This window comes from Oncorhynchus clarkii, chromosome 12 (genome assembly GCF_045791955.1).
Source record: "Oncorhynchus clarkii lewisi isolate Uvic-CL-2024 chromosome 12, UVic_Ocla_1.0, whole genome shotgun sequence".
Taxonomy (NCBI): Eukaryota; Metazoa; Chordata; class Actinopteri; order Salmoniformes; family Salmonidae; genus Oncorhynchus; species Oncorhynchus clarkii.
Window position 1 is genome coordinate 59,650,388 of NC_092158.1, and position 23,788 is coordinate 59,674,175.

Sequence of the window (23,788 nt, forward strand, 5' to 3'; positions counted from 1 at the left end):
GAAGCCATTCTGTTGTTGATTTACTTCTGTGTTTTGGGTATTTGTCCTGTTGCATCAATCAACTTCTGCTGAGCTTCAATTGGTGGACAGATAGCCTATCATTTTTTCTGCAAAATGTCTTGATAAACTTAGGAATTCATTTTTCCGTCGATGATAGCAAGCTGTCCAGGGCCTGAGGCAGCAAAATAACTCCAAACCATGATGCTCCCTTCACCATACTTTGCAGTTGGGAGTAGGTTTTGATGTTGGTGTGCTGTGCCTTTTTTTCTCCACACATAGTGTTGTGTGTTCCTTCCAAACAACTCAACTTTAGTTTCATCTGTCCACAGAATATTTTGCCAGTACCGATATGGAACATCCAGATGCTCTTTTGCAAACTTCAGACGTGGAAAAATTGTTTTTTTGGACAGCAGTGGCTTCTTCTGTGGTGTCCTCACATGAATCCCATTCTTGTTTAGTGTTTCACGTATTATAGACTCGTCAACAGAGATGTTAGCATGTTTCAGAGATTTCTTTGTCTTTAGCTGACACTCTAAGATTCTTCCTCATTGAGCATTCTGCACTGTGCTCTTGCAGTCATCTTTGCAGGACAGCCATTCCTAGGGAGAGTAGCAACAGTGCTGAACTTTCTCCATTTATAGACAATTTGTCTTACTGTGGACTGATGATCATCAAGGCTTTTAGAGATACTTTTGTAACTTTTTCCAGCTTTATGCAAGTCAACAATTCTTATTCTTAGGTCTTCTGAGAGCTCTTTTGTTCAAGGTATGGTTCACATCAGGCAATGCTTCTTGTGAATAGCAAACTCAAATTTTGTGAGTGTTTTTTATAGGGCAGGGCAGCTCTAACCAACATCTCCAATCGTGTGTTATTAGTTTAAGCAGACTGTGTTTGTCTGTTGTTGTGACTTAGATGAAGATCAGATCTAATTTGATTACCAATTTATGCAGAAACCTGATAATTCCACTGGGTTCACATACCTTTTCTTGCCACTGTATCACCCTCTGAAGAGCTATGCGGTCCGCGGCGGTGGAGTTGCCGTACCAGGCTGTGATGCAGCCCGATAGTATGCTCACGATGGTGCTCCTGTAGAACACTGTATGGGCCCTCATGGACAGGCCAAATTTCTTCAGCATCCTGAGGTTGAAGAGTCGCTGTCGTGCCTTCTTCACTACTGTGTACATGTGGTTAGACCATTTCAACTTGTCTGAGATGTGTGCACCGAGGAATTTGAAGCTATCGACTGTCTCCACGGTGGCCCCGTTGATGAGGATGGGGGCGTGTCCAGCCTGGTTCCTCCTGAAGTCCACAATCAACTCCTTTGTTTTGCTAACGTTGAGGGAAATGTTGTTTACCTGCCACAGAGCTGTCAGAGTGACCAGAAAGTAGTGCTTTATATAGGGGCCCAGCCATGGAATCTGAATGGGTTTGGATGGTTTGATGCAGTGTATACTATGGAACTATGGTTTGAGTGTATGGGGGCAGGTTGGGTTGGCCTAGTACCAGAAAGCAACAAACAGTTCCTCTGTGAAAACCAGTGATCTGGAAGTGTTAGTCAAACACAGGCGGCCACGCTAGTAAATCAAGTGCTGGGCTCCACTGCTGCCAGACCTTCAGCTCTGCCCAAAACAAAATACTAAAATCACTGTGTTAACACAAAAGTTCTGAGAGGAGGGTGCAGGGATGTGATAAGTCCACTAGGTGGCAGTCTGAGAGAAGGGTCATGTCCCATAATTCCCTCCTTCTTCCTGAAGTGTGCACTTGCTCACTTCTTCCCACGCCAAAAAGCATTGGATTGGTGGAGGAATGGGCTAATGGCAGTTTCCACCATATTTCTTATACCAGTCATTTCCTTTCAAATCAGTGAAGGGAAGTGAACACGTGGATACTTCAGGTGAAGTAGAAAATTGGGATGGAGCTATGGTCGAAGCGTTTAGGAACTGTGACCTCAACATGTACTTTTAGAGCAGATCAAAAGGAAAGGACACCACCACATTACATCTCTTTGCAGAATACTCTTGACAAGCTACTCTCGAACAGCTACTACTTGGTCATCATTGAAATAAGTTATGCACAAACACAATTTGTGGGGTGGCAGGTAGCCTAGTGGTTAGAGCGTTGGGCCAGTAACCGAAAGGTTGCTAGATTGAATCCCCGAGCTGGGCAGTTAACCCACTGTTCCTAGGCTGTCATTGTAAATGAGAATGTGTTCTTAACTGACTTGTCTAGTTAAATAAAGGTTAAATAAAATTGAAAATAAAACCTTATGCCTGTTCATTTATTTTGTAAATGTTCGGGTGAATTTTCAGGAGTTGTCTTGATTGAAACCTATTTGCATTCTTGGGTTCAAATAGGCCTACTGTTTGAAATCTTGCTTTAGCCTGGCCGGAATGCCTGCAACATTGTGTCAACGTTAAGACAATATAGCTGTGAAGTTGTCACAACATTATTTAACGCATCCCTCCCCTCTCCGTGGGGTTTCATATGGCTAGTGGGTTACAGATATACTGCAGCTTGGCCTAGGTCACAAAAAGCACCGGGGCCTCTCAGTTCCCCCAGGCCCTTTATTAGCAGATTAATCTAGCTTACATCAGCTGATATCTCAAAGTGCTGTACAGAAACCCTGGCTATAAGAAATCTAGAGAGGAACCAGGCTATGAGGGGTGGCCAGGCCTCTTCTGGCTGTGCCGGATGGAGATTATAACAGAACATGGCCAAGATGTTCAAATGTGCGTAGGTGATCAGCAGGGTCGAATAATAATAATCACAGTGGATGTCGAGGGTGCAGCAAGTCAGCAACTCAGGAGTAAATGTCAGTTGGATTTTCATAGTGGATCATTCAGAGTATTTCTACCGCTCCTGCTGTCTCTAGAGAGATGAAAACAGCAGGTCTGTTGAACAGGTCAGGATTCCATAGCCGCAGGCATAACAGTGGAAACTGGAGCAGCAGCACGGCCAGGTGGACTGGGGACAGCAAGGAGTCATCAGGCCAGATAGTCCTGAGGCATGGTCCTAGGGCTCAGGTCCTCCAAGAGAGAGAAAGAAAGAAAAAAAGAGAGAAAGAAAGAAAGAGTTAGAGAGAGCATACTTAAATTCACACAGTTCACCGGATAAGACAGGAGAAATACTCCAGATATAACAGACTGGCCCTAGCCCCTGACACATAAACTACTGCAGCATAAATACTGGAGGCTGAGACAGGAGTGGTCGGGATAACACGTCCCAAAGTCCCTCGCCCGTGACGCCACCCCCCCCCTCTCTCTCACAACCACTGTGCTGTGACTACAACTGGCCCCTAAGTTTCCCCCCTATTCCTGCCCCCCTCACCCTAACCCCAAATACCCTAATCCATTCCCCAGCTTTGGGGGGGTGGAAAAACAAGCGCAGCAGACTCAAGTGAAAAACAGGGAGTAAATGAATGAGTGACAGTGTCTGACCCCTCACATGACGTTGTAAAGCCCCTTCTCTTGTTAGATTTTCTCCTTATTATTACCACATTTTTTTCTCTTCCTCTATAGAACTTGCATCTTCTCGGGGCCACGGCCATCGAGGACAAGCTTCAGGACAAGGTGCCTGAGACTATTGAGACCCTGATGAAGGCCGACATCAAGATCTGGATCTTGACTGGGGACAAGCAGGAGACGGCCATCAACATTGGTAAGATCAAATCAAATGTATTTATATAGCCCTTCGTACATCAGCTGATATCTCAAAGTGCTGTACAGAAACCCAGCCTAAAACCTCAAACAGCAAGCAATGCAGGTGTTGAAGCACGTGCCCGGGAGACAAATAGTCGAAGTGGACCATAAGAAAGAGATCTGACCAGAAAATATAAAAATAACATAAAAATGACGTCCTTCCCTCACATTGTGAAATAAAACATCTATACCTGATTGTAATCTGGGTGTGTGATGTCTCTACTGCCAGAAAGACATTTGAGATGATTTCTTTGGCACATCGTAGATAGTTAAGCAGTGTTGTAGCAACCACAAAAGTAAATAAAAATCATACCGTGGGTATTTCAAAATATATACGGTATTCTACCCAAGCCTGTTTTCTCCCTCCTCCTCTTCCTCTGCCTGAAAATAAAACACCCTCTGCCTAGGTTGGTGGTACACCTTTTGTGGGGAAGGGGGCTGTCGAACTAGACTCTGTCCCGTTCTCCGTGTTCTTCTGTTCCCAGCCTGCTTGTGCCAGCCGATGCCGTGAAAAGGCAACGCAAACACTGGCCTACCCTAACAACCCACTCTCTCCTCAACTACACCCTAACCTCACCATGCCCAGATTAAATTGAGTGCTGTAGAGGTGGGTGGGGCATTTTCTACACGCTGGCTTATTTTAAGTTTGCGCATTAACACGTAAGAAAACAATCCACCAGGTCCAGACCTGTTTGGTATTGATTTGAGCCTCTGGAGGTGAAACCTACACGCTCCTCATCCCGACCCCCATCTGTCTGTGTGTGTGTGTGTGTGTGTGTGTGTGTGTGTGTGTGTGTGTGTGTGTGTGTGTGTGTGTGTGTGTGTGTAATTCTCTCAGACACAGTCCCACCCAAACACTCACATATACATGCAGATCTAGGTGTTATGGTAAGCCCTCAAATTGAAACAGGAGTCATTTCCAAGCTTGACGAAGCCCACAGATGTTCCACTCTGATATTGCCGCTCACTAGGGAGCCATGTTTAACTAACATGTTTAACTAGCCATGTTTAACTAAAACGAACTACCCCCTTAAAACAGAAAACAGACATGTAAACCCAGAGAATTTACATGTTTGTTGTCTTTTTCATCCCATTGGTACTTAAGCCAATAACATCAAAGTAAACAGAGAACTCAATTTCAGGAGGAAGTACATATAACCTATTACTTCTCCTACATTTGCTCTTTGGTATTAAAGTTTATTTTGAAAAGATAATCATAATACAGTGTTTTCTGAAAGTATTCAGACCCCTTGACCTTTTCCATATTTTGTTACATTACAGCCTTAATCTAAAATGGATTAAATAATTTTTTCCCCTCATCAATCTACACACAATACCCCATAATGACAAAGCAGAAACAGGTTTTTAGAAATGTTTGCAAATGTATTAATAATAAACAGATTTTACATTTACATAAGTATTCAGACCCCTTTACTCAGTACTTTGTTAAAGCACCTTTGGCAGTGATTGCAGCCTAGAGTTTTCTTGGGTATGAGCTTGGCACACCTGTATTTGGGAAGTTCTCCCATTCTTCTCTGCAGATCCTCTCAAGCTCTGTCAGGTTGGATGGGTAGCATTGCTGCACAGCTATTTTCAGGTCTCTCCAGAGATGATCGGTCAGGTTTCTAGTCTGGGCCACACAAGGACATTAAGAGACTTGTCCCGAAGCCACTCCTGCGTTGTCTTAGCTGTGTGCTCAGGGTCATTGTCCTGTTGGAAGGTGAACCTTCACCCCCAGTCTGACGTCCTGAGCGCTCTGGAGCAGGTTTTCATCAAGGGTCTCTCTGTACTTTGCTCCGTTCATCTTTGCCTCAACCCTGACTAGTCTCCCAGTCCCTGCCACTGAAAAACCTCCCCACATGATGCTGCCACCACCATGTTTCGTCGTAGGAATGGTGCCAGGTTTCCTCCAGATGTGACTCTTGGCATTCAGGCCAAAGAGTTCAATCTTGGTTTCATCAGACTGGAGAATCTTGTTTTTAGATCTTTAGGTGCCTTTAGTTGCCTTTTTGGCAAACTCCAAGCGGGCTGTCATGTGCCTTTTACTGAGCATCCTTCTGTCTGGCCACTCTACCATGAAGGCCTGATTGGTGGAGTGCTGCAGAGATGGTTGTCCTTCTGGAAAGTTCTCCCACCTCCACAGAGGAACTCTAGAGCTCTGTCAGAGTGACCATCGGGTTCTTGGTCACCTCCCTGACCAAGGCCCTTCTCTCCCGAATGCTCATTTTAGCAGGGCGGCCAGCTTTGGTGGTTCCAAACTTCTTCCATTTAAGAATGATGGAGGCCACTGTGTTCTTGGGAACCTTCAATGCTACAGACATTTTTTGGTATCCTTCTCCAGATCTGTGCCTTGACACAATCCTGTCTCGGATCTCTACAGACAATTCCTTCGACCTCATGGCTTGATTTTTTCTCTGACATGCACTGTGAACTGTGGGACCTTATATAGACAGGTGTGTGCCTTTCCAAATAATTTCCAATCAATTGAATTTACCAAATCAAGTTGTAGAAACATCTCAAGGATGATCAATGGAAACAGGATGCACCTTCGAGTCTCATAGTAAAGGGTCTGAATACTTATGTAACTAAGGTATTTCTGTTTTTTATTTGTAATAAATATGCAAACATTTTGAAAAACCTGTTTTCACTTGGTCATTATGGGGTTTTGAGTGTAGATTGCTGAGGATTTATTTTGTTTTTATCCATTTTAGATGAAGGCTGTAACAAAACAAAATGTGGAAAAGGTCAAGGGGTCTGAATACTTTCCAAAGCCACTGCATAATAATGCATAATGGCATGAACAATATTTTTCTTCAGTACTTTAGTATGTTAGATGTTTGATGTTTGCACAAGATGACATTGCAGCTCATCTCTTGTTTCACTTGTCTCTCTCCAGGATACTCCTGCAAACTTCTGACCAAGAACATGGGCATGCTGGTGATGAACGAAGACACACTTGACGTGAGTGCAGCAGACTAAGGATCTGTTATCAATCTACATTATTATTATTATATCATTGAACAGGGGATGTGCTATAGTAACTGCGTAGGTCTACAGTGTGCACAGGGCACACTGTGTCTTATCGGACCAGTTCAGGTAGTCCCTCTCCGTTTAGGTCAGTTTTCTTCCATTTGGTAGTGAAATCAACCCTATAATACAGTCCCATATTACCCATAAAAGTTATTTTGTTGAACTGTTTTCATGGAAATTTAGTTATTTTCGGATAGTTAGTGTTAATGCTGTCAATCTGCATAATCCAAATTGCAACGCTCCCTCTCAACCCCAATTATAATCGTAATCCATATTCTGCCCTTGAGTTGCGTTCCCATGCAAAACTAGACAGATAGCTAACAACTAAGTCTTCAATAAAACTCCCAAGGCGTGACTTTTCTTGAATGAATATATTGAAAACGTTTATGTTGTGAAACTGCAAAATACAGAAAAGAATATACTTTAGTATTCAATTCACACCGACAGTAACTGTACATTATACATTTGAAGTTGCATAAATACAAAGCACGCGCTAAGGTACCATGCATCTGGCATGATGCCAAACCATATAGCTAATTGTTACTCATATGGTAATTGGCTCCTTTCATTACTCTAATAGTGTACAACCATTTATGTAGAATAACAAAGCATATTACACTAGAAACAGTAACAAAACTACAGTATTGTATATTTTACAATTCGTTTGCATGACGCACGAACAAAGTAATACAGCTAACGACATACATGAAAGGCATTGCAATTTGTGAGTAAATGCAACCAACATTGATATGTAAGCAACTCTATCAATAACAAGATTATAATCATTAGCTAAATGCTTGAATTGAATTTACAAACAAATATTTTCCAAGGCTGAAGCGTGACAAGAAATAACTACATTGAAAGACCTGCACCGTAGCGTTGTTTGTAGCTGCTTCTATGCGTGCAGAACAAATTCTCTACTTCCTGTTTGCGTTGTCTTTCTAAGTACCAGAAACATCCACTAGGGGGCAAATAACACCATTGCACACAATGAAAATCCAATTGAACCATTGTAATAAAATAATCTGTTACCTTCTAACAGGATGGCAGCACAATCCATCCCTGTGTGTGAAACAAAAACACCAATCTGGTTTGGCTTTTACCCTGGAGCCCGCTCAGAATGTAAAAAACACAGTCTTTGTGCCAAAGGTTGGTAAGTCACCACCACAATTGCCTTGACCGACAATGTAATCCCACTTAAAACAGGGCTCAGTGTGTCCCCCAATCAGCTAGTGCTTTTGATGACTATTAGCCACGTATCCTGAAAACTCAGATCAACGGAGTATAAATGACGGCTTCAGAAGGTTGTATTAGTGCAGAGTTCGGTTCATGCTAGGTCCTTGGGGCCTATGTTCAGCGTGTTGTCAAACAAACTCTGACAAACCACAAATATGATCTTGCATGTTGCTAAACCAACTACCGTCATAGTCGGGGACGTTGAACTTGGCTTTACTGTTGCTTTCTTTGTTCCTTAGTCTTTTTCTTCCTCTTTGTCTTTGGATTCTCTTTCTCTTCTGTAACAACCCACTCTGTTGTGTAAGTTGCCTCTAGTGACCACAGTGCAGATGCCTCTATGTCAAACCCATAGTTGAAGAGATGTCTCTATCCAGAGTGAAGTGAACCCCAGCTAGTCACAGGGCCAGGGGCGAGGTTGGGGGCTCTGACTGTGCCTAGTGGGATGGTTGGAGAGGGGGATGTCGGTCAGCACATAACCAGAGCCCAGCATGCCTTCTTTTGCATGATGTAGAAAACTCAACAGAAGGAGGCCCAGGTGGGCCTCTAGCCGAACCCCCTTTTAACCCCCTTTAACAGCAGAGTAGTAGAGGGGGAAAAGGTAAGCATGCCCCTGCAGGGATAGTCTTGTCTGTTGTCGTGGGGGAAGGACAGGACGAAAAGAAACCACTGCTGCACTCCTCCAGGAGAGGAAGCGAGGGAACAGAGCCGTGGACAGAGGAACCACTCACTGTGTGTGTCGGCGCAGGAGGGAGGGATGAAGGGAGGGAATGTAGGAAGGGAGGAGGGGATACAGCAATGACGGACGGCCTTCACTCTGTCAACCCGGCCAGGTTAGTATGATACATTAAGTGGTAGAGAAGAGAGGTAGAGAAGAGAGGACGGCGCCTTTGAAATGTCAGCTCCCATTCTCCTGTGGCTCAAGAGATGCTCATATAAGGTTGTTTGTAAAACATGGAGGAATTATGGAGGAATTCTCTCCCCCCATCCTTCCATTCGGGCTCAATGAACAGAGATCCTGCCAACGGTGCTGCTGGGAATTGGAGTTGCTCTTATGTTGCGCCTGAGAGTAATTGGAGCGCGTCTTCCTCCCCTTTTCCATGTTTAGAAACAGTTATCAAAGAGATGGGGACGTGTTCAGATGGGGACGTGAAGTGAAATGTGCTATTCAGGAAGTAGTAAAGAAGGATCCATTAGCTGAATTTTCAAGTTCATCTCAGTGACTGAGATAGTCAAAGAGAGTGAACACGGTGCGAAGGAGCCTAGGGTTGTGCTCACAGCTATCAGGGTTTCCATTAGCTGGTAATTGGCTGCTTTTGGCTGATAAAATAAATGAAAAGCCGGTAAGTCAAATTATAGCCAGCTGAATTGTCCGGGGAGAAAGCGAGAGAGGAGGCTTTGCCTAGGCTACTGTTTATTGCAAAGATGAACGCCTTTTTCATTTAAGTAAAATGAAAGTTACACTGAACAAAAATATAAACGCAACATGTAAAGTGTTAATTCCTTGTTTTTCATGAGCTGAAATAAAAGATCCCAGAAATGTTCCATATGCACAAAAAACATATTTCTCTAAAATTGTGTACACCAATTTGTTTACATCCTTGTTAGTGAGCATTTCTCCTTGGACAAGATAATCCATCCACCTGACAGGTGTGGCATATCAAGAAGCAGATTAAATAGCATGATCATTACACAGGTGCACCTTGAACTGAGGACAATAAAAGGCACTCTGAAATGTGCAGTTTTGTCACACAACACAATGCCACAGATGTGTCAAGTTTTGAGGGAGCGTACAATTGGCATGCTGACTGCAGGAATGTCCACCAGAGCTGTTGTAAGAGAATTGAATGTTAATTTCTCTACCATAAGCTGTCTCCAACGTCGTTTTAGAGAATTTGGCAGTAAGTTCAACTGGCCTCACAACCGCAGACCACGTGTAACCATGCCAGCTCAGGACCTCCACATCCGGCTTCTTCACCTGCGGGATCATCTGAGACAAGCCACCCTGACAGATGATGAAACTGAGGAGTGTTTCTGTCTGTAATAAAGCTCTTTTGTGGGGGAAATTAATTCTGATTGGCTGGCCACAAAGTGGGTGGCCCTGGCTCCCAAGTGGGTGAGTCTATGCCCTCCCAGGCCCACCCATGGATGCTCCCCTGCACAGTCATGTGAAATCTATAGATTAGGGCCTAATTAATTTATTACAATTGACTGATTTCCTTAACAGAACTGTAGCTCAGTAAAATCATTGAAAGTGTTGCATGTTGTGTTTATTTTGTTCAGTATGGTTCGGTCCTTGAACTGTTCTTGTCTATTAATGTTCCGTTTTATGTCATATTTCATGTTCTGTGTGGACCCCAGGAAGAGTAGTTGCAGCTAATTAGTATCCTAATAAAATTCCCCACAAATAACAAATATTAATATTAAATCCTTGAATCTTATAGGGGTCTCACTGTCACCACTGGTCATCTAGCTAGCTATTAGCCAGCATGATTTGCATCGGTTTCCATTAGACTAGAGCTTGCTAGGCTGGCTAGTTAGGTAGCTAACGCTGGCTAGCTAACGCAAGCTGATTATCATGTAGCAGCCAATGCTGACTAGCGTCGCCAGCATGCTAATGTCAATAAACCATAGTCGTGGATCCGCAAAATCAAGCAAATGGTACTGAACTCATGACAAAATCATGTTTCGACATTGTAGTGGCTATTGGTGTTTTGATTGTTTGTTTTCTGCTTAGTGATATTGAATAACATCTTTTTGGAATTTAACTCTGATTCACTATAAATACTGGTATGTATATAATCCGGTTTTGGCATAAGAACATTTGTGAAGTGTCAAAATACCTTGAAGTATTGCGAGAATTTGCGTACTCACGGATACGGAGCCTCAGGAATATAATATCCGGTCACGATTAGGAGCAACTCCCTATTATTAATGTATATCGTTGTTGTTATTGTAGGCCTATTTATTAATCCAAACCAGTTCTTTAAATGTGACCGACCGGCTCAAATCGGTCTTATGTAGCAACATTTGAAATGGTGAGTCTAGACTCGGAGCTACAAAATGGTATATCACACACTACAGTTGAGGAACAAAGTGAAAGTAATTTTGCTTTGAACATTAATGAACTTGTAAACTGACTTTTGAGACAATGGCCTTTGAATGTTTTTGTACTAATACTGGAGAGCCCTTCTTTGTCTACACCCATTCAGCATCGTTCACATCCTCTTAAGCTTTTGCCCCACCCATCTCTTTAAGTGTTGATCTGAGAATTCTGTACTAACAGCAGCAGTCAAGCACCCCTGTAAAGACCTTGATTATGCACAGATTCAAAATAGCTATTGATAACAAATGTGTATTTTGTGGTTGTGACCCAGAGACTCTTGACCATTTATTTTGGGACTGTTCTTATGTCAGAAGATTTTGGATTGAGTTAGATTTTATTTCAAAAGAAACTACTATTAATGTTAATTTGAAAGACTCTGAAATTATGTTATATGGACCCTGATTTAACTTTCATTGTTAATTTTTTATTTTTTTTATGGCAGATTCTTTATCCATAAAATTAAGTGGCTGGAAAACAAACCCCTCTTCACATTGTTTAAGATAGAATTTAAATATTATTTGGAAATGATCAGTAAGTGTAAAAACAAAAAAGCAATACGTACATGTAACTTTTTGACAAATTGAATAGGTTAGGTTTATTGTACTCTTGTTTGTATATTTATGATTTTGTATTTGTTTTGTTCATAATAATATATATATTTTAAAGCGGTCAAGCACGCAAGCTAACTTGCTAGCTACTTCCAGACACAAATGAGAGAACAGCTCACTGAACATTACTCGCCCTAGCATGGCTCATTAGGTTGTTATCCAGATCGTTGGTGACTGCAACTGTGCTGTCAGATTGTTCGTTCGTAAATTCAGAGCCCACACTGGACGCTCTGGCCCAATATGAAGGGTTGATCCAAACATTCTGACCTCACAACAGCAGTCAAGCACCCAAGCTAACTGGCTAACATTGGCTAGCTTGCTAGCTACTTCCAGACACATAATGAGAGAACACCCCACTCTGACCATTTTATTCTCCCTAGCAGAGCTGGTTAGGCAGTATTCATGTTATCCAGAGCGTTGGTGACTGTAACTGTGGTGCTGGCAACAATTGAATTACGCTTTTTTGTCAAGGTTTACTGACACCGGCCATATTCAACGGGTGTTGAGCATTCGTAAATTCATCAGTTATTCTGTGCTCTCGCACACGAGAGTCTTTTGTTAAGACATGTAGCTAGCTAGCTATCTGGGTTAACAATGAACCATAATCCCAATTTATGACATTACTACCCTGCATGAATCTTTAGGTAGCTAACCAACCAGGTTCGATGTTGGCTAGCTAACATTAGGCTATAAATAGTCGAGCAAGTGGTGCAGCTGTCTTAAGGCACTGCATCTCAGTGCTAGAGGCGTCACTACAGACTCTGGTTCGATCCCGGGCTGTATCACAATCGGCCGTGATCGGGAGTCCCATAGGGCGGTGCACAATTGGCCCAGCGTCATCCGGGTTAGGGGAGTGTTTGGCCAGGGTAGGTTGTCATTGTAAAATAAGAATTTGTTCAGACACAAGACATATGACACAAGACATATGTGGCTGGGTCTACAGACAATCACGGAATACAAAAGGAAAACCAGCCACCGTCTTGCTTCCAGACATGCTAGACACGTTCTTTGCCCACTTTGACGGTAACACAGTGCCACCGACACGGCCAGCTACAAAGGACTGTGGGCTCTCCTTCTTCGTGGCCAACGTGAGTAAGACATTTAAACGTGTTTACATGCTAGACACGTTCTTTGCCCGCTTTGACGGTAACACAGTGCCACCGACACGGCCAGCTACAAAGGACTGTGGGCTCTCCTTCTTCGTGGCCAACGTGAGTAAGACATTTAAACGTGTTTACCCTCGCAAGGCTGTCGGCCCAGACGGCATCCCTAGCCGCGTCCCCAGAGCTTGCACAGGCCAGCTGGCTGATGTGTTTACGGACATATTCAATCTCTCCCTATCCCAGTCTGCTGTCCCCACATTCTTCAAGATGGCCACCATTGTTCCCATACCCAACAATGCAAAGGTAACTGAACTAAATTACTATCACCCCGTAGCACTCACTTCTGTCATCATGAAGTGCTTTGAGAGACTAGTCAAGGATCATATCACCTCCACCTTACCTGTCACCCTAGACCCAATTCAATTTCCTTACCACCCCAATAGGTCCACAGACGATGCAATCGCCATCACACTGCACACTGCCCTATCCCATCTGGTCAAGAGGAATACCTATGTAAGAAAGCTGTTCATTGACTTTAGCTCAGCATTCAACACCATTGTACCCTCCAAGCTCATCATTAATCTCAAGGTCCTGTGCCTGAACCCAGCCCTGTGCAATTGGATACTGAAATTCCTGATAGGCCGCCCCCAGGTGGTGAAGGTAGGAATCAACATCTCCTCTTCGCTGATCCTTAACACTGGGGCCCCACAAGGGTGCGTGCTCAGCCCCCTCCTGTACTCCCTGTTCACCCATGACTGTGTGGCCATGCATGCCTCCAACTCAATCATCAAGTTTGCAGACAACACAGCAGTAGTATGCTTGATTACCAACCACGACGAGAAAGCCTACAGGGAGGAGGTGAGGGCTCTGAGAGTGTTGTGTCAGGAACGTCTCACTCAACGTCAACAAAATAAAGGAGAGGATTGTGGACTTCAGGAAACAGCAGAGGGAAAGGTGGAAAGAGAAGGTGGAAAGTTTTAAGTTCCTTGGCATACATATCACTGGCAAACTGAATGGTCCACCCACACAGAGGGTGTGGTGAATAAGGCGCAACAGCACCTCTTCAACCTCAGGAGCCTGAAGAAATGTTTCTTGGCATCTAAAACCCTCACAAACATTTATAGATGCACAATTGAGAGAATCCTGTTGGGCTATACTATCTATTGCATCTTAGCCTATGCCACTCTAAATTGCTCATCCATATATTTATATATTCTTATTCCATTCCTTTACTTAGATTTGTGTGTATTATGTTATTTGTTGTGAAATTGTTAGATATTACTTGTTGGATATTGCTGCAATGTCGGAACTAGAAGAACAAGCATTTCACTACACTCGTAATAACATCTGCCAAACACGTGTATGTAACCAATAAAATGTTATTTTATTTTATATCTCGGCATGTCCACCCCATTCATTATCTCAGCCAATCATGGCTAGCGGGAAGGTTTCTGACTTTTTCTGTGGCTAAACCATTCTTGAAATGTAACAATTTTATTTGTATTTACAGAGGGCATGGAAGTTTGTTATTAAGGCACATGAAAAGTTTACATGTTCAATAAGCCATTTCTGTAACAAAAAAATTTGATTAAAAAAAAAAGTTTAAGTTCAAACGGCTCTCCTGTCAATTATTGAAACGGGTCACAAATATGCAAAATGTGTTTTGTTTCATTCTGTTGAGACATTTTCATTGGCTAAATTACGTTCGATCTGTCTTAATTGTGTGGTCCGTATTTAGTTTAAGATAGGTTAGGTAGGCCTATCGTAAAATAAATGTCATTAGCCTATTGCTGTCATTTGTTGGGTACGATAGGCATTAGCCTTTCTTGGTAATTGATGCAATATAGCCTGTTCAAAACTTTTGTGAATGTTTAAACCAGTTCACAAGTGTTTTGTTTCATTCTAATGAGCCATTTTCTTTAGCAAAATTAAGTTCCAACTGTAATGTTGTGTTTGCCGCAATATAATATCCTGATTGTATTTTCCCTATAAACAATTTTCCCCTAATAAAGTTTAGAATTTTTGTGAAGGTGTGGTGTGGCCTATGATATGAAGGCAGTGTGCACCGGTACTCCAATTGACTCTGACAGTTGATCTTGAGATGAGGAAGAATGTTTTAGGTCTACCAGAGTTACTCCTATAATCTAACAATATAATGCTTATCTTTTACATTCTAAATGAAAATGAACTAATTTGCCTCCTTCTGTACACCTATATCTGTATAGCAGACGCAGTAGCCTATCTGAGAAGTATAAAGAAATGTATGCTGGTGTCGCAGCATGCCGCCGGCATATCTCTTATCGCTTCCTCTCTCTGGGGCTATAGGCCTAAACTTCTCTTCCTTTTATATACAGTATATATTTATATTAATATAAATATTATTAGTGGATGCCTAGGCCAATAGGCAATGCCCGTATGCATTTAAGTCTTCAAATCTCTGACAGCTACACCTTAAGTTGGACAATTTATTGTTTTAGGAAAGTAAAAACGAATAAAACAATAGGCTATATGGTTTTGCATATGCTCCAGTTTGAAATACAAGGAATAATGTTTTTGTAATTAGTTATAGGCTTTTGAAGGACATGTAAATGTGACTCAGTTAGCCAATATCCCTTGTTTATTGATTGTGCTGGCTGTGTGGATAGATGGCCTAATGGGTTACGCACCCAATGCATATGGATGACCGGTAAATGTCTGATGACCGATAAATTAAAATATTCCTGGTCACTTGTCAAGCGCCAAATGTTCCTGACGGAAACCCTAACTGCTATACACAATCAGTCTTTCTCACACTCTTCTAAAAAAACTAAGGGTGTTCTTCTGACTTGAGATCCACTTGAACTTTTTCGCAAATATCACATTGATTTAAATTAATGATTTATGCAAACGTCTGAGTTGCACAACCTTATCTCCACTTTGAACTGGGCCATAAATGAGTCAACTGAATCAAAGCTTGAGTCAAGCCTATCTGAAGTGTTCTGTGTAGAGAGAGGTCAGGGGTCAAAACCAGAAGGGCAGAGGAGAATGTGTGTGAGGCTCATTGTTTTCTCAGACATCATTGACTGCTCTGCTTGATGCTCACTGACAGGTGGAGCTGCCGTGACTGAACTCTGGGCCTGGAGGCAGCAGACTGACTGGGAAGTGTATGTGTTTGCCTGTGTGCGTGCATGAACGCACGTGGGTTGTGGATGTTGGTGTGCACGGATGTGCATAATATGTCTGCTTTATTTATCGGTGTATGCCCCTCTTTGGGTGTGTCCACGGTTGTATAGAACTGTATGTGACTAATGGAGACACGTCCGCCTCCTCGGAATCCCTGTCAAGTGTGTCATGTCCTGTTCACTACATTACTCAAGACTTACATCAACAATGGATCACAAAGTCTTGATGGAATCTCTCGTGTTTTTTTGAATGGATGCCATCTAGCCACTCCTAAACCAAACACAACTGAGTCACATACGTTAACTGGTCAGTCTAGCCATAACAAAGAGGCTTTAGGAGGAGACATAGCAGTAGCACTAAAATACCTTGGTGGAAATGGGGACCCTACTTGACCAAATGGCTGCACTGCTTGATTGCGGTTATCGTGATAAACCGCTTGTACCCAAACATTCCCAGACATGCACCCAGACGTACAAAGTCGGTCCACTGCACACACTTCCATACATTAGTGTTCCCTCTTAAATGCTTTCACACAAGTGTGGTGCCAGTTCACCCTGTGAGGAATCACTGCTTTTGGTTCCAGGGTTGGACACATATGTCAAATGTGAGTCTATTCTTACTCTTGTGTGTAACACACACACGCACACGTTGCTTGCCAGCCCGCATGCTGTTTTATGGCCCCCATCAGGGATTTACCATGCTCATGTGGAGAAGTCCTCACAGCTGCATTCCTCCCTGCCTCCTCTCATTCAATTTCTCTCCCTCTTTAGCTTCAATCTCTCTCTCTCTCTCTCTCTCTCTCTCTCTCTCTCTCTCTCTCTCTGTGTGTGTGAAACTTGAGGCCCTTCTCTTAATCTGTGTGTGTGTGAAACTTGAGGCCCTTCTCTTAAAATATTGTCCTTCAAGCTTTGGTTTCAGAGCTTTGTTATGCCAGGAGAGGGTTGCATGGTCCCGTTCATGCCCTTAGGTATCTAACCCTCCTCACCTGACCCCTCCCAAGCCTCATTCATGACCACTAGGTCACCCCTGCATTTCATTATAGTCACACCCGGCCGGGCCATCTGTTCAATGTGTTGGGTGACGATACCTTTGGGTGGAAGGGCCCACGTAGGTATTGTAACCCAGCTGATACGCTCGCTCTCACACAAGCCCAGATGCAGATACTTGTGAGTCTCTACCTTACCTCACTCTTCAGACCACACCGGAGTCTGCGACTCCTATGGGCAAACGGGGTGACTTTCCACCCTTCTTTATGTGTGAGTTTACCTTTACAATCGTTTGAGTCACTTCTTAGTTATGGGCTGTTAGTCATACAGGACAATTATTGAACTTCATATCACTATCCTCACTCTTTTTAATACTCTCGATGTCTTTACATAGTAACCACAGCTGGTGTAAAGTTTAAATGACATGTTGGCAAGAACCAGAGTTATCGCTGCACATCATGTTGTTCAAATCATTGTATGGCTGAATTCCTTAGCTTGGTTAAAAAATGTAGAAGGTCCTTTTCAGAGAGTGGTAAAGTTTGTCATTCAAAATTCTATTATAGGCATCTATGTAGTAATCCAACTTGATGACCACTGCTCACAAATATTGTTATTTATTTTGTTTAATTCAATAACTACCATCACAAGGATACATCTCAGTCACCAATTCCTCGCCAGACAACAACAGCAGCAGAAATTGATGGACAATTTATAACCAATTATACCCATGTCATTGATTAGTGTGGTCTGAGAGCAGCATGTCTGTCTCCAATCCAATTCGAAACCTAAAGATGTACTCTGTCTGGGGCATGTGTGACCTCTCCTGTAGTAATGTATGCACAGCCACATACTCTAGAAGATGTTATGTATCCTACTGCCCAAATAAATATTACCAGAGCTGCGATCACATTTCATCCATGTTGTTTCAAGTAGTCTAATATCTTATTTCCATTAACCAAGCCCTTGGCCCCAGGACCATATGCTCGCAATCCTCAGAACCCTCACAACCCTCTTTTATAAGCACATCCATAGCTGTTCCGGTCTCTCTTGGAAATGGATCCTTGATTGGTTTTCTCTCCAGATGCACAGAAGATGTCACCGTGACTACAGTATGTCCATTTCCATCCTGGGCTTTCCTGAGTGCAGCCGCTCCTATTAGATGGCACTTAATCTTACCGGCCATTTATGGCATTTCACATCGCTTGTCATCGTATCACTATATCACAAACACAACCCGAGAATACATCCATTCACGTCCCAAACGTTTTGCTCGGTTTGTGATTTGAGTAATCGTCTCTTGGCCAGGCGTCTGAATATTCTGTCCAATAGGCATGTAAAACATGGAGGACAGCTGCTATATGGCAGCTTAGTAAGAGAATGGAGAGTGGAGAAAGCAAGGGCGTATATTTTTAACCACCCTCATTGATTTAGGGACTTATAGAAGATGGAGCCTCCGAGGTCGCTTGAAAGACTATGGACTTTCGAAAGGGCTCTCCAGCACAGCGCTGAACTGAGATCTGTGGAAATCGTATCTAGCAGGGATGCTTTGTGTACGTCTTCTTGGTTTTCAACATGAAACGCAAAGGATGACGAATCCCAATGACATACGTCTAGGGTGTCTGTCTGTCCTCACGGGAGCCGATACTTTTAATAGCCCCGCTTATCGCTCCAGCAGATGATCCGGGGAATCACGTGGCTTTTTATGGGGGAAATTATATTGAGATTCAGTGCATTCCCAAGCCAAACATGACCCATCCGCCAGTACACCCTAACCCTTAGAATAACAGTCTCCTCTTTAAGGCCCTATTTGCCATTTGAAGAGTAATTCTCAGAGTTTGAAACATTAAACTAACAGAGGGTTCATGTTTATTTATTTCACCTTTATTTAACCAGGTAGGCAAGTTGAGAACAAGTTTTCATTTACAATTGCGACCTGGCATGTGAAGTATCCATAGTATTCAAGTCAGCGGGGATTTAAAATAGTCCAGGTTTAGTCAGTATATGGAAATATTCCTGGCTTTCAGTTTGAACAAATTCAGATGGCTCGGGACATTCCTGAAAATTGGCTCGTAAACCCAGACAGCTAACTGTAGGGTACTTGGTTGCTGAGAACTAAATTATGGAACTGCACATCGAGAGAATAGAAACACTTTGTTATTAATACCCGATACCATGTGAAGTATGCTTTTCCAACTGAATCATCATACCGTTTCTAATGGACCGAGCCTTATGTATTTTTGTGTTATTTTCTTATGTTCTATCATTGCATGATGTTCTATCATCTGTAACAAATCTAAATTGTCTTGGCAAGCCTGAATAATCTTTACCATATGTAAAGATGATACTTGTCATATTTTTTTTGCACTGTAAAAATAATAAAAGTATTGATAAGGTCAATGTATTCACTGGAGAATAGGTTGCCATGTTGTCTCAAAAACATTGCATTGAAAACCTCAACTATATTTACTTTACTTCACTGCCATTTGTAGAATGTGTTCTGTTTAGATATGGTAGTCCTAATGATGAGAAAATGTGTGTCTTTACAGGCAACCAGGGAGACCCTCAGCCACCACTGTGGAATGCTGGGAGATGCCCTTCACAAGGAGAACGATTTTGCCCTCATCATCGACGGAAAGACTCTCAAATACGCCCTTACGTTTGGAGCACGGCAGTACTTCCTAGACCTTGCCTTGTCCTGTAAAGCAGTGATATGCTGCAGGTAAAGCCCACTCACCGAAAACAGTGTTACACTGAGTATACAAATATTAAGAACACCTGCTCTTTCCATAACAGACTGACCAAGTGAATCCAGGTGAAACCCTAAATCCACTTCAATCAGTGTAGATAAAGAGGAGGAGACAGGTTAAGAAGGATTTTTAAGCTTTAGACAATTGAGATTTGGATTGTGTATGTACAGTGCCTTGCGTAAGTATTCGGCCCCCTTGAACTTTGCGACATTTTGCCACATTTCAGGCTTCAAACATAAATATATAAAACTGTATTTTTTTGTGAAGAATCAACAACAAGTGGGACACAATCATGAAGTGGAACGACATTTATTGGATATTTCGACTTTTTTAACAAATCAAAAACTGAAAAATTGGGCGTGCAAAATTATTCAGCCCCTTTACTTTCAGTGCAGCAAACTCTCTCCAGAAGTTCAGTGAGGATCTCTGAATGATCCAATGTTGACCTAAATGACTAATGATGATAAATACAATCCACCTGTGTGTAATCAAGTCTCCGTATAAATGCACCTGCACTGTGATAGTCTCAAAGGTCCGTTAAAAGCGCAGAGAGCATCATGAAGAACAAGGAACACACCAGGCAGGTCCGAGATACTGTTGTGAAGAAGTTTAAAGCCGGATTTGGATACAAAAATATTTCCCAAGCTTTAAACATCCCAAGGAGCACTGTGCAAGTGATAATATTGAAATGGAAGGAGTATCAGACCACTGCAAATCTACCAAGACCTGGCCGTCCCTCTAAACTTTCAGCTCATACAAGGAGAAGACTGATCAGAGATGCAGCCAAGAGGCCCATGATCACTCTGGATGAACTGCAGAGATCTACAGCTGAGGTGGGAGACTCTGTCCATAGGACAACAATCAGTCATATATTGCACAAATCTGGCCTTTATGGAAGAATGGCAAGAAGAAAGCCATTTCTTAAAGATATCCATAAAAAGTGTCGTTTAAAGTTTGCCACAAGCCACCTGGGAGACACACCAAACATGTGGAAGAAGGTGCTCTGGTCAGATGAAACCAAAATTGAACTTTTTGGAAACAATGCAAAACGTTATGTTTGGCGTAAAAGCAACACAGCTCATCACCCTGAACACACCATCCCCACTGTCAAACATGGTGGTGGCAGCATCATGGTTTGGGCCTGCTTTTCTTCAGCAGGGACAGGGAAGATGGTTAAAATTGATGGGAAGATGGATGGAGCCAAATACAGGACCATTCTGGAAGAAAACCTGATGGAGTCTGCAAAAGACCTGAGACTGGGACGGAGATTTGTCTTCCAACAAGACAATGATCCAAAACATTAAGCAAAATCTACAATGGAATGGTTCAAAAATAAACATATCCAGGTGTTAGAATGGCCAAGTCAAAGTCCAGACCTGAATCCAATCGAGAATCTGTGGAAAGAACTGAAAACTGCTGTTCACAAATGCTCTCCATCCAACCTCACTGAGCTCAAGCTGTTTTGCAAGGAGGAATGGGAAAAAATGTTAATGTTAAAAAAGTTTGAAATATCCAATAAATGTTGTTCCACTTCATGATTGTGTCCCACTTGTTGTTGATTCTTCACAAAAAAATACAGTTTTATATATTTATGTTTGAAGCCTGAAATGTGGCAAAAGGTCGCAAAGTTCAAGGGGGCCGAATACTTTCGCAAGGCACTGTATGCCATTCAGAGGGTGAATGGGCAAAACAAAGTATACGTGCCTTTGAACAGGGTATTTGTAGTAGGGGCCTGGCGCACCAATTTGTGTCAAGAACTGCAAAGCTAATGGGTTTTTCACGCTCAAAAGTTTGCCATGTGTATCAAGAATTTTTGCCTAATGTACCATAACAGCAAATCAGGATGAACCTGCGCATTCAAAGGCTTGTGCACTGGACCTGAAAGGTAATCATTTAGTGTGTAGTTCGCTGTAGTCAAATAAAAAATGGCAACGCTATAATTACGAAGGTGCAGTGTGTGTGATGCACTGGCCACATAAATAAAAGGAAGTACTTAAGTGGTCAGGAGACCCTAACCACAACATCCAGTTTACAACACCTTCTCTTGAAAGTTTTTGTTCTGTAGCTGTAGATCATGGGGTGCATCACAAGTGGCACCCTATTCCCTATATAGAGCCCAGGTCAAATGTAGTGTACTATATAGGGAATAGGGTGCCATTTTGTACGCATACCATGTCTTAGACCCGGGTAGACGCAGAAAAAAGCTTGGAGCGCCAGGAGCCTATAAGACTCAGGCTGTCATTTCAGGGGTTGACGTTGGATAACTCGTAAAAGAGGGGCCACAGGAAGTGGCAGATCCATCACATGACGAGTGGCTTTACAGGTGCAGGCAGCCAGGGAGGTCAGCCAGTCAGAGGTCAGGGTTGGGGAGGTCAGTAGACAGGGAGAAGGAAAACATCTGTCGTTGAGAATTATCATCCATAAAATAACAAATTGCTTGTCTAATATCTAAAGCAATATTGTTGTAAAAGAGGTCGTCACAAAGTACCACCTTGGCCTCGTGTTTTGTTGTTAGTTGTCTTGGCACCAACCCACCTTGCAACTCCCTTTTAATTTTTTTTAGAATGATTTCCTCACCATGTGCTTGGAACTCTACAGAATGCATTTTTTTATTAATCAGCATTGTCTATATGTCTGCACCTAGCTTAGATTGGTTATGTTCTGAGAAATGGCTGAAAGTCTGAAGTTTGAAATGTGTATTATGGACTTTCCATGAAAAATCTAGCATATCTTAACGTAGCTCATTCTAATGTCCTGCATCACTTTCTACTCTCCTTTAGGGTGTCCCCGCTGCAGAAGTCGGAGGTAGTGGAGATGGTAAAGAAGCAGGTGAAGGTGATCACACTGGCCATTGGTGACGGCGCCAACGACGTGGGCATGATCCAGACGGCTCACGTGGGCGTGGGCATCTCGGGCAACGAGGGCCTGCAGGCCGCCAACTCCTCCGACTACTCCATCGCACAGGTGAGGGTTCCGGAGTGAAGTTTCCCCTAGGTACAGATATAAGATCAGATTCCCCTCTAACCTTAACCATTAGTGGGGAAAAAGTCAAACTGACCCCATCTAGGAGCAACTCCTTACTCCCATACACTACCGGTCAAAAGTTTTAGAAAATCGACTCATTGAAGGGTTTTTCTTTATTTTTCCTATTTTCTACATTGTAGAATAACTATGAAATAATACATATGGAATCATGTTAAACAAATCCAAATATATTTTATTTTTGAGATTCAAATAGCCACCCTTTGCCTTGATGACAGCTTTGCAAACTCTTGGCATTCTCTCAACCAGCTTCACCTGGAATGCTTTTCCAACCGTCTTTAAGGAGATTCCACATATGCTGAGCACTTGTTGGCTGCTTTTCCTTCACTCTGCGGTCCGATTCATCTCAAATCATCTTAACTTGGTTGAGGTCAGGTGATTGTGGAGGCCAGGTCATCTGATGCAGCACTCCAGCATGGAGGTGTGTTTGGTCATTGTCCTGTTGAAAAACAAATGATAGTTCCACCTAGCCCAAACCAGATGGGATTGCGTATCGCTGCAGAATGCTGGTTAAGTGTGCCTTGAATTCTAAATAAATCACAGACAGTGTCACCAGCAAAGCACCCCCACACCATAACACCTCCTCCTCCATGCTTTACAGTAGGAAATATGCATGCAGAGATCATCAGTTTACCCATTCCACGTCTCACAAAGACATGGCGGTTGGAACCAAAAATCTCCAATTTGGACTCCAGACCAAAGGAAAGATTTCTACCGGTCAAATGTCCATTGCTCGTGTTTCTTTGCACAAGCAAGTCTCTTCTTATTATTGGTGTCCTTTAGTAGTGGTTTCTTTGCAGCAATTCGACCATAAAGGCCTGATGGACTGTCGTTTCTCTTTGCTTATTTTATCTTATAAAAACCCAAGATGGCGTAGCAGTTCAGACTTCTTTGTCTTTGTCTTGTCGTGTCCAGTGTATATATATATATATATTTTTTTTTTTTCTTCGTATAAATTTTGTATATATTTTGTATATTTTTAACCTCAATTTCAACATACTCTCCTGCAATCTGCCTCACCCAATGTGGTATGGATCTGCTATTTTTTATACTTTAGACCCGGAACCCCCAAC

At 42.6% G+C, this 23,788-nt stretch overlaps 1 protein-coding gene across 1 annotated transcript in view; it reads left to right on the forward strand.

The window, feature by feature from the left end:
- Positions 1 to 23,788, forward strand: part of LOC139422492 (probable phospholipid-transporting ATPase IA) — a 186,676-nt gene that overhangs the window by 86,762 nt on the left and 76,126 nt on the right. The window contains 4 exon segments of the mRNA XM_071173654.1: positions 3,519 to 3,657; positions 6,595 to 6,659; positions 19,473 to 19,645; positions 22,454 to 22,637. Of these exon segments, the coding sequence (XP_071029755.1) occupies positions 3,519 to 3,657; positions 6,595 to 6,659; positions 19,473 to 19,645; positions 22,454 to 22,637 (561 nt within the window).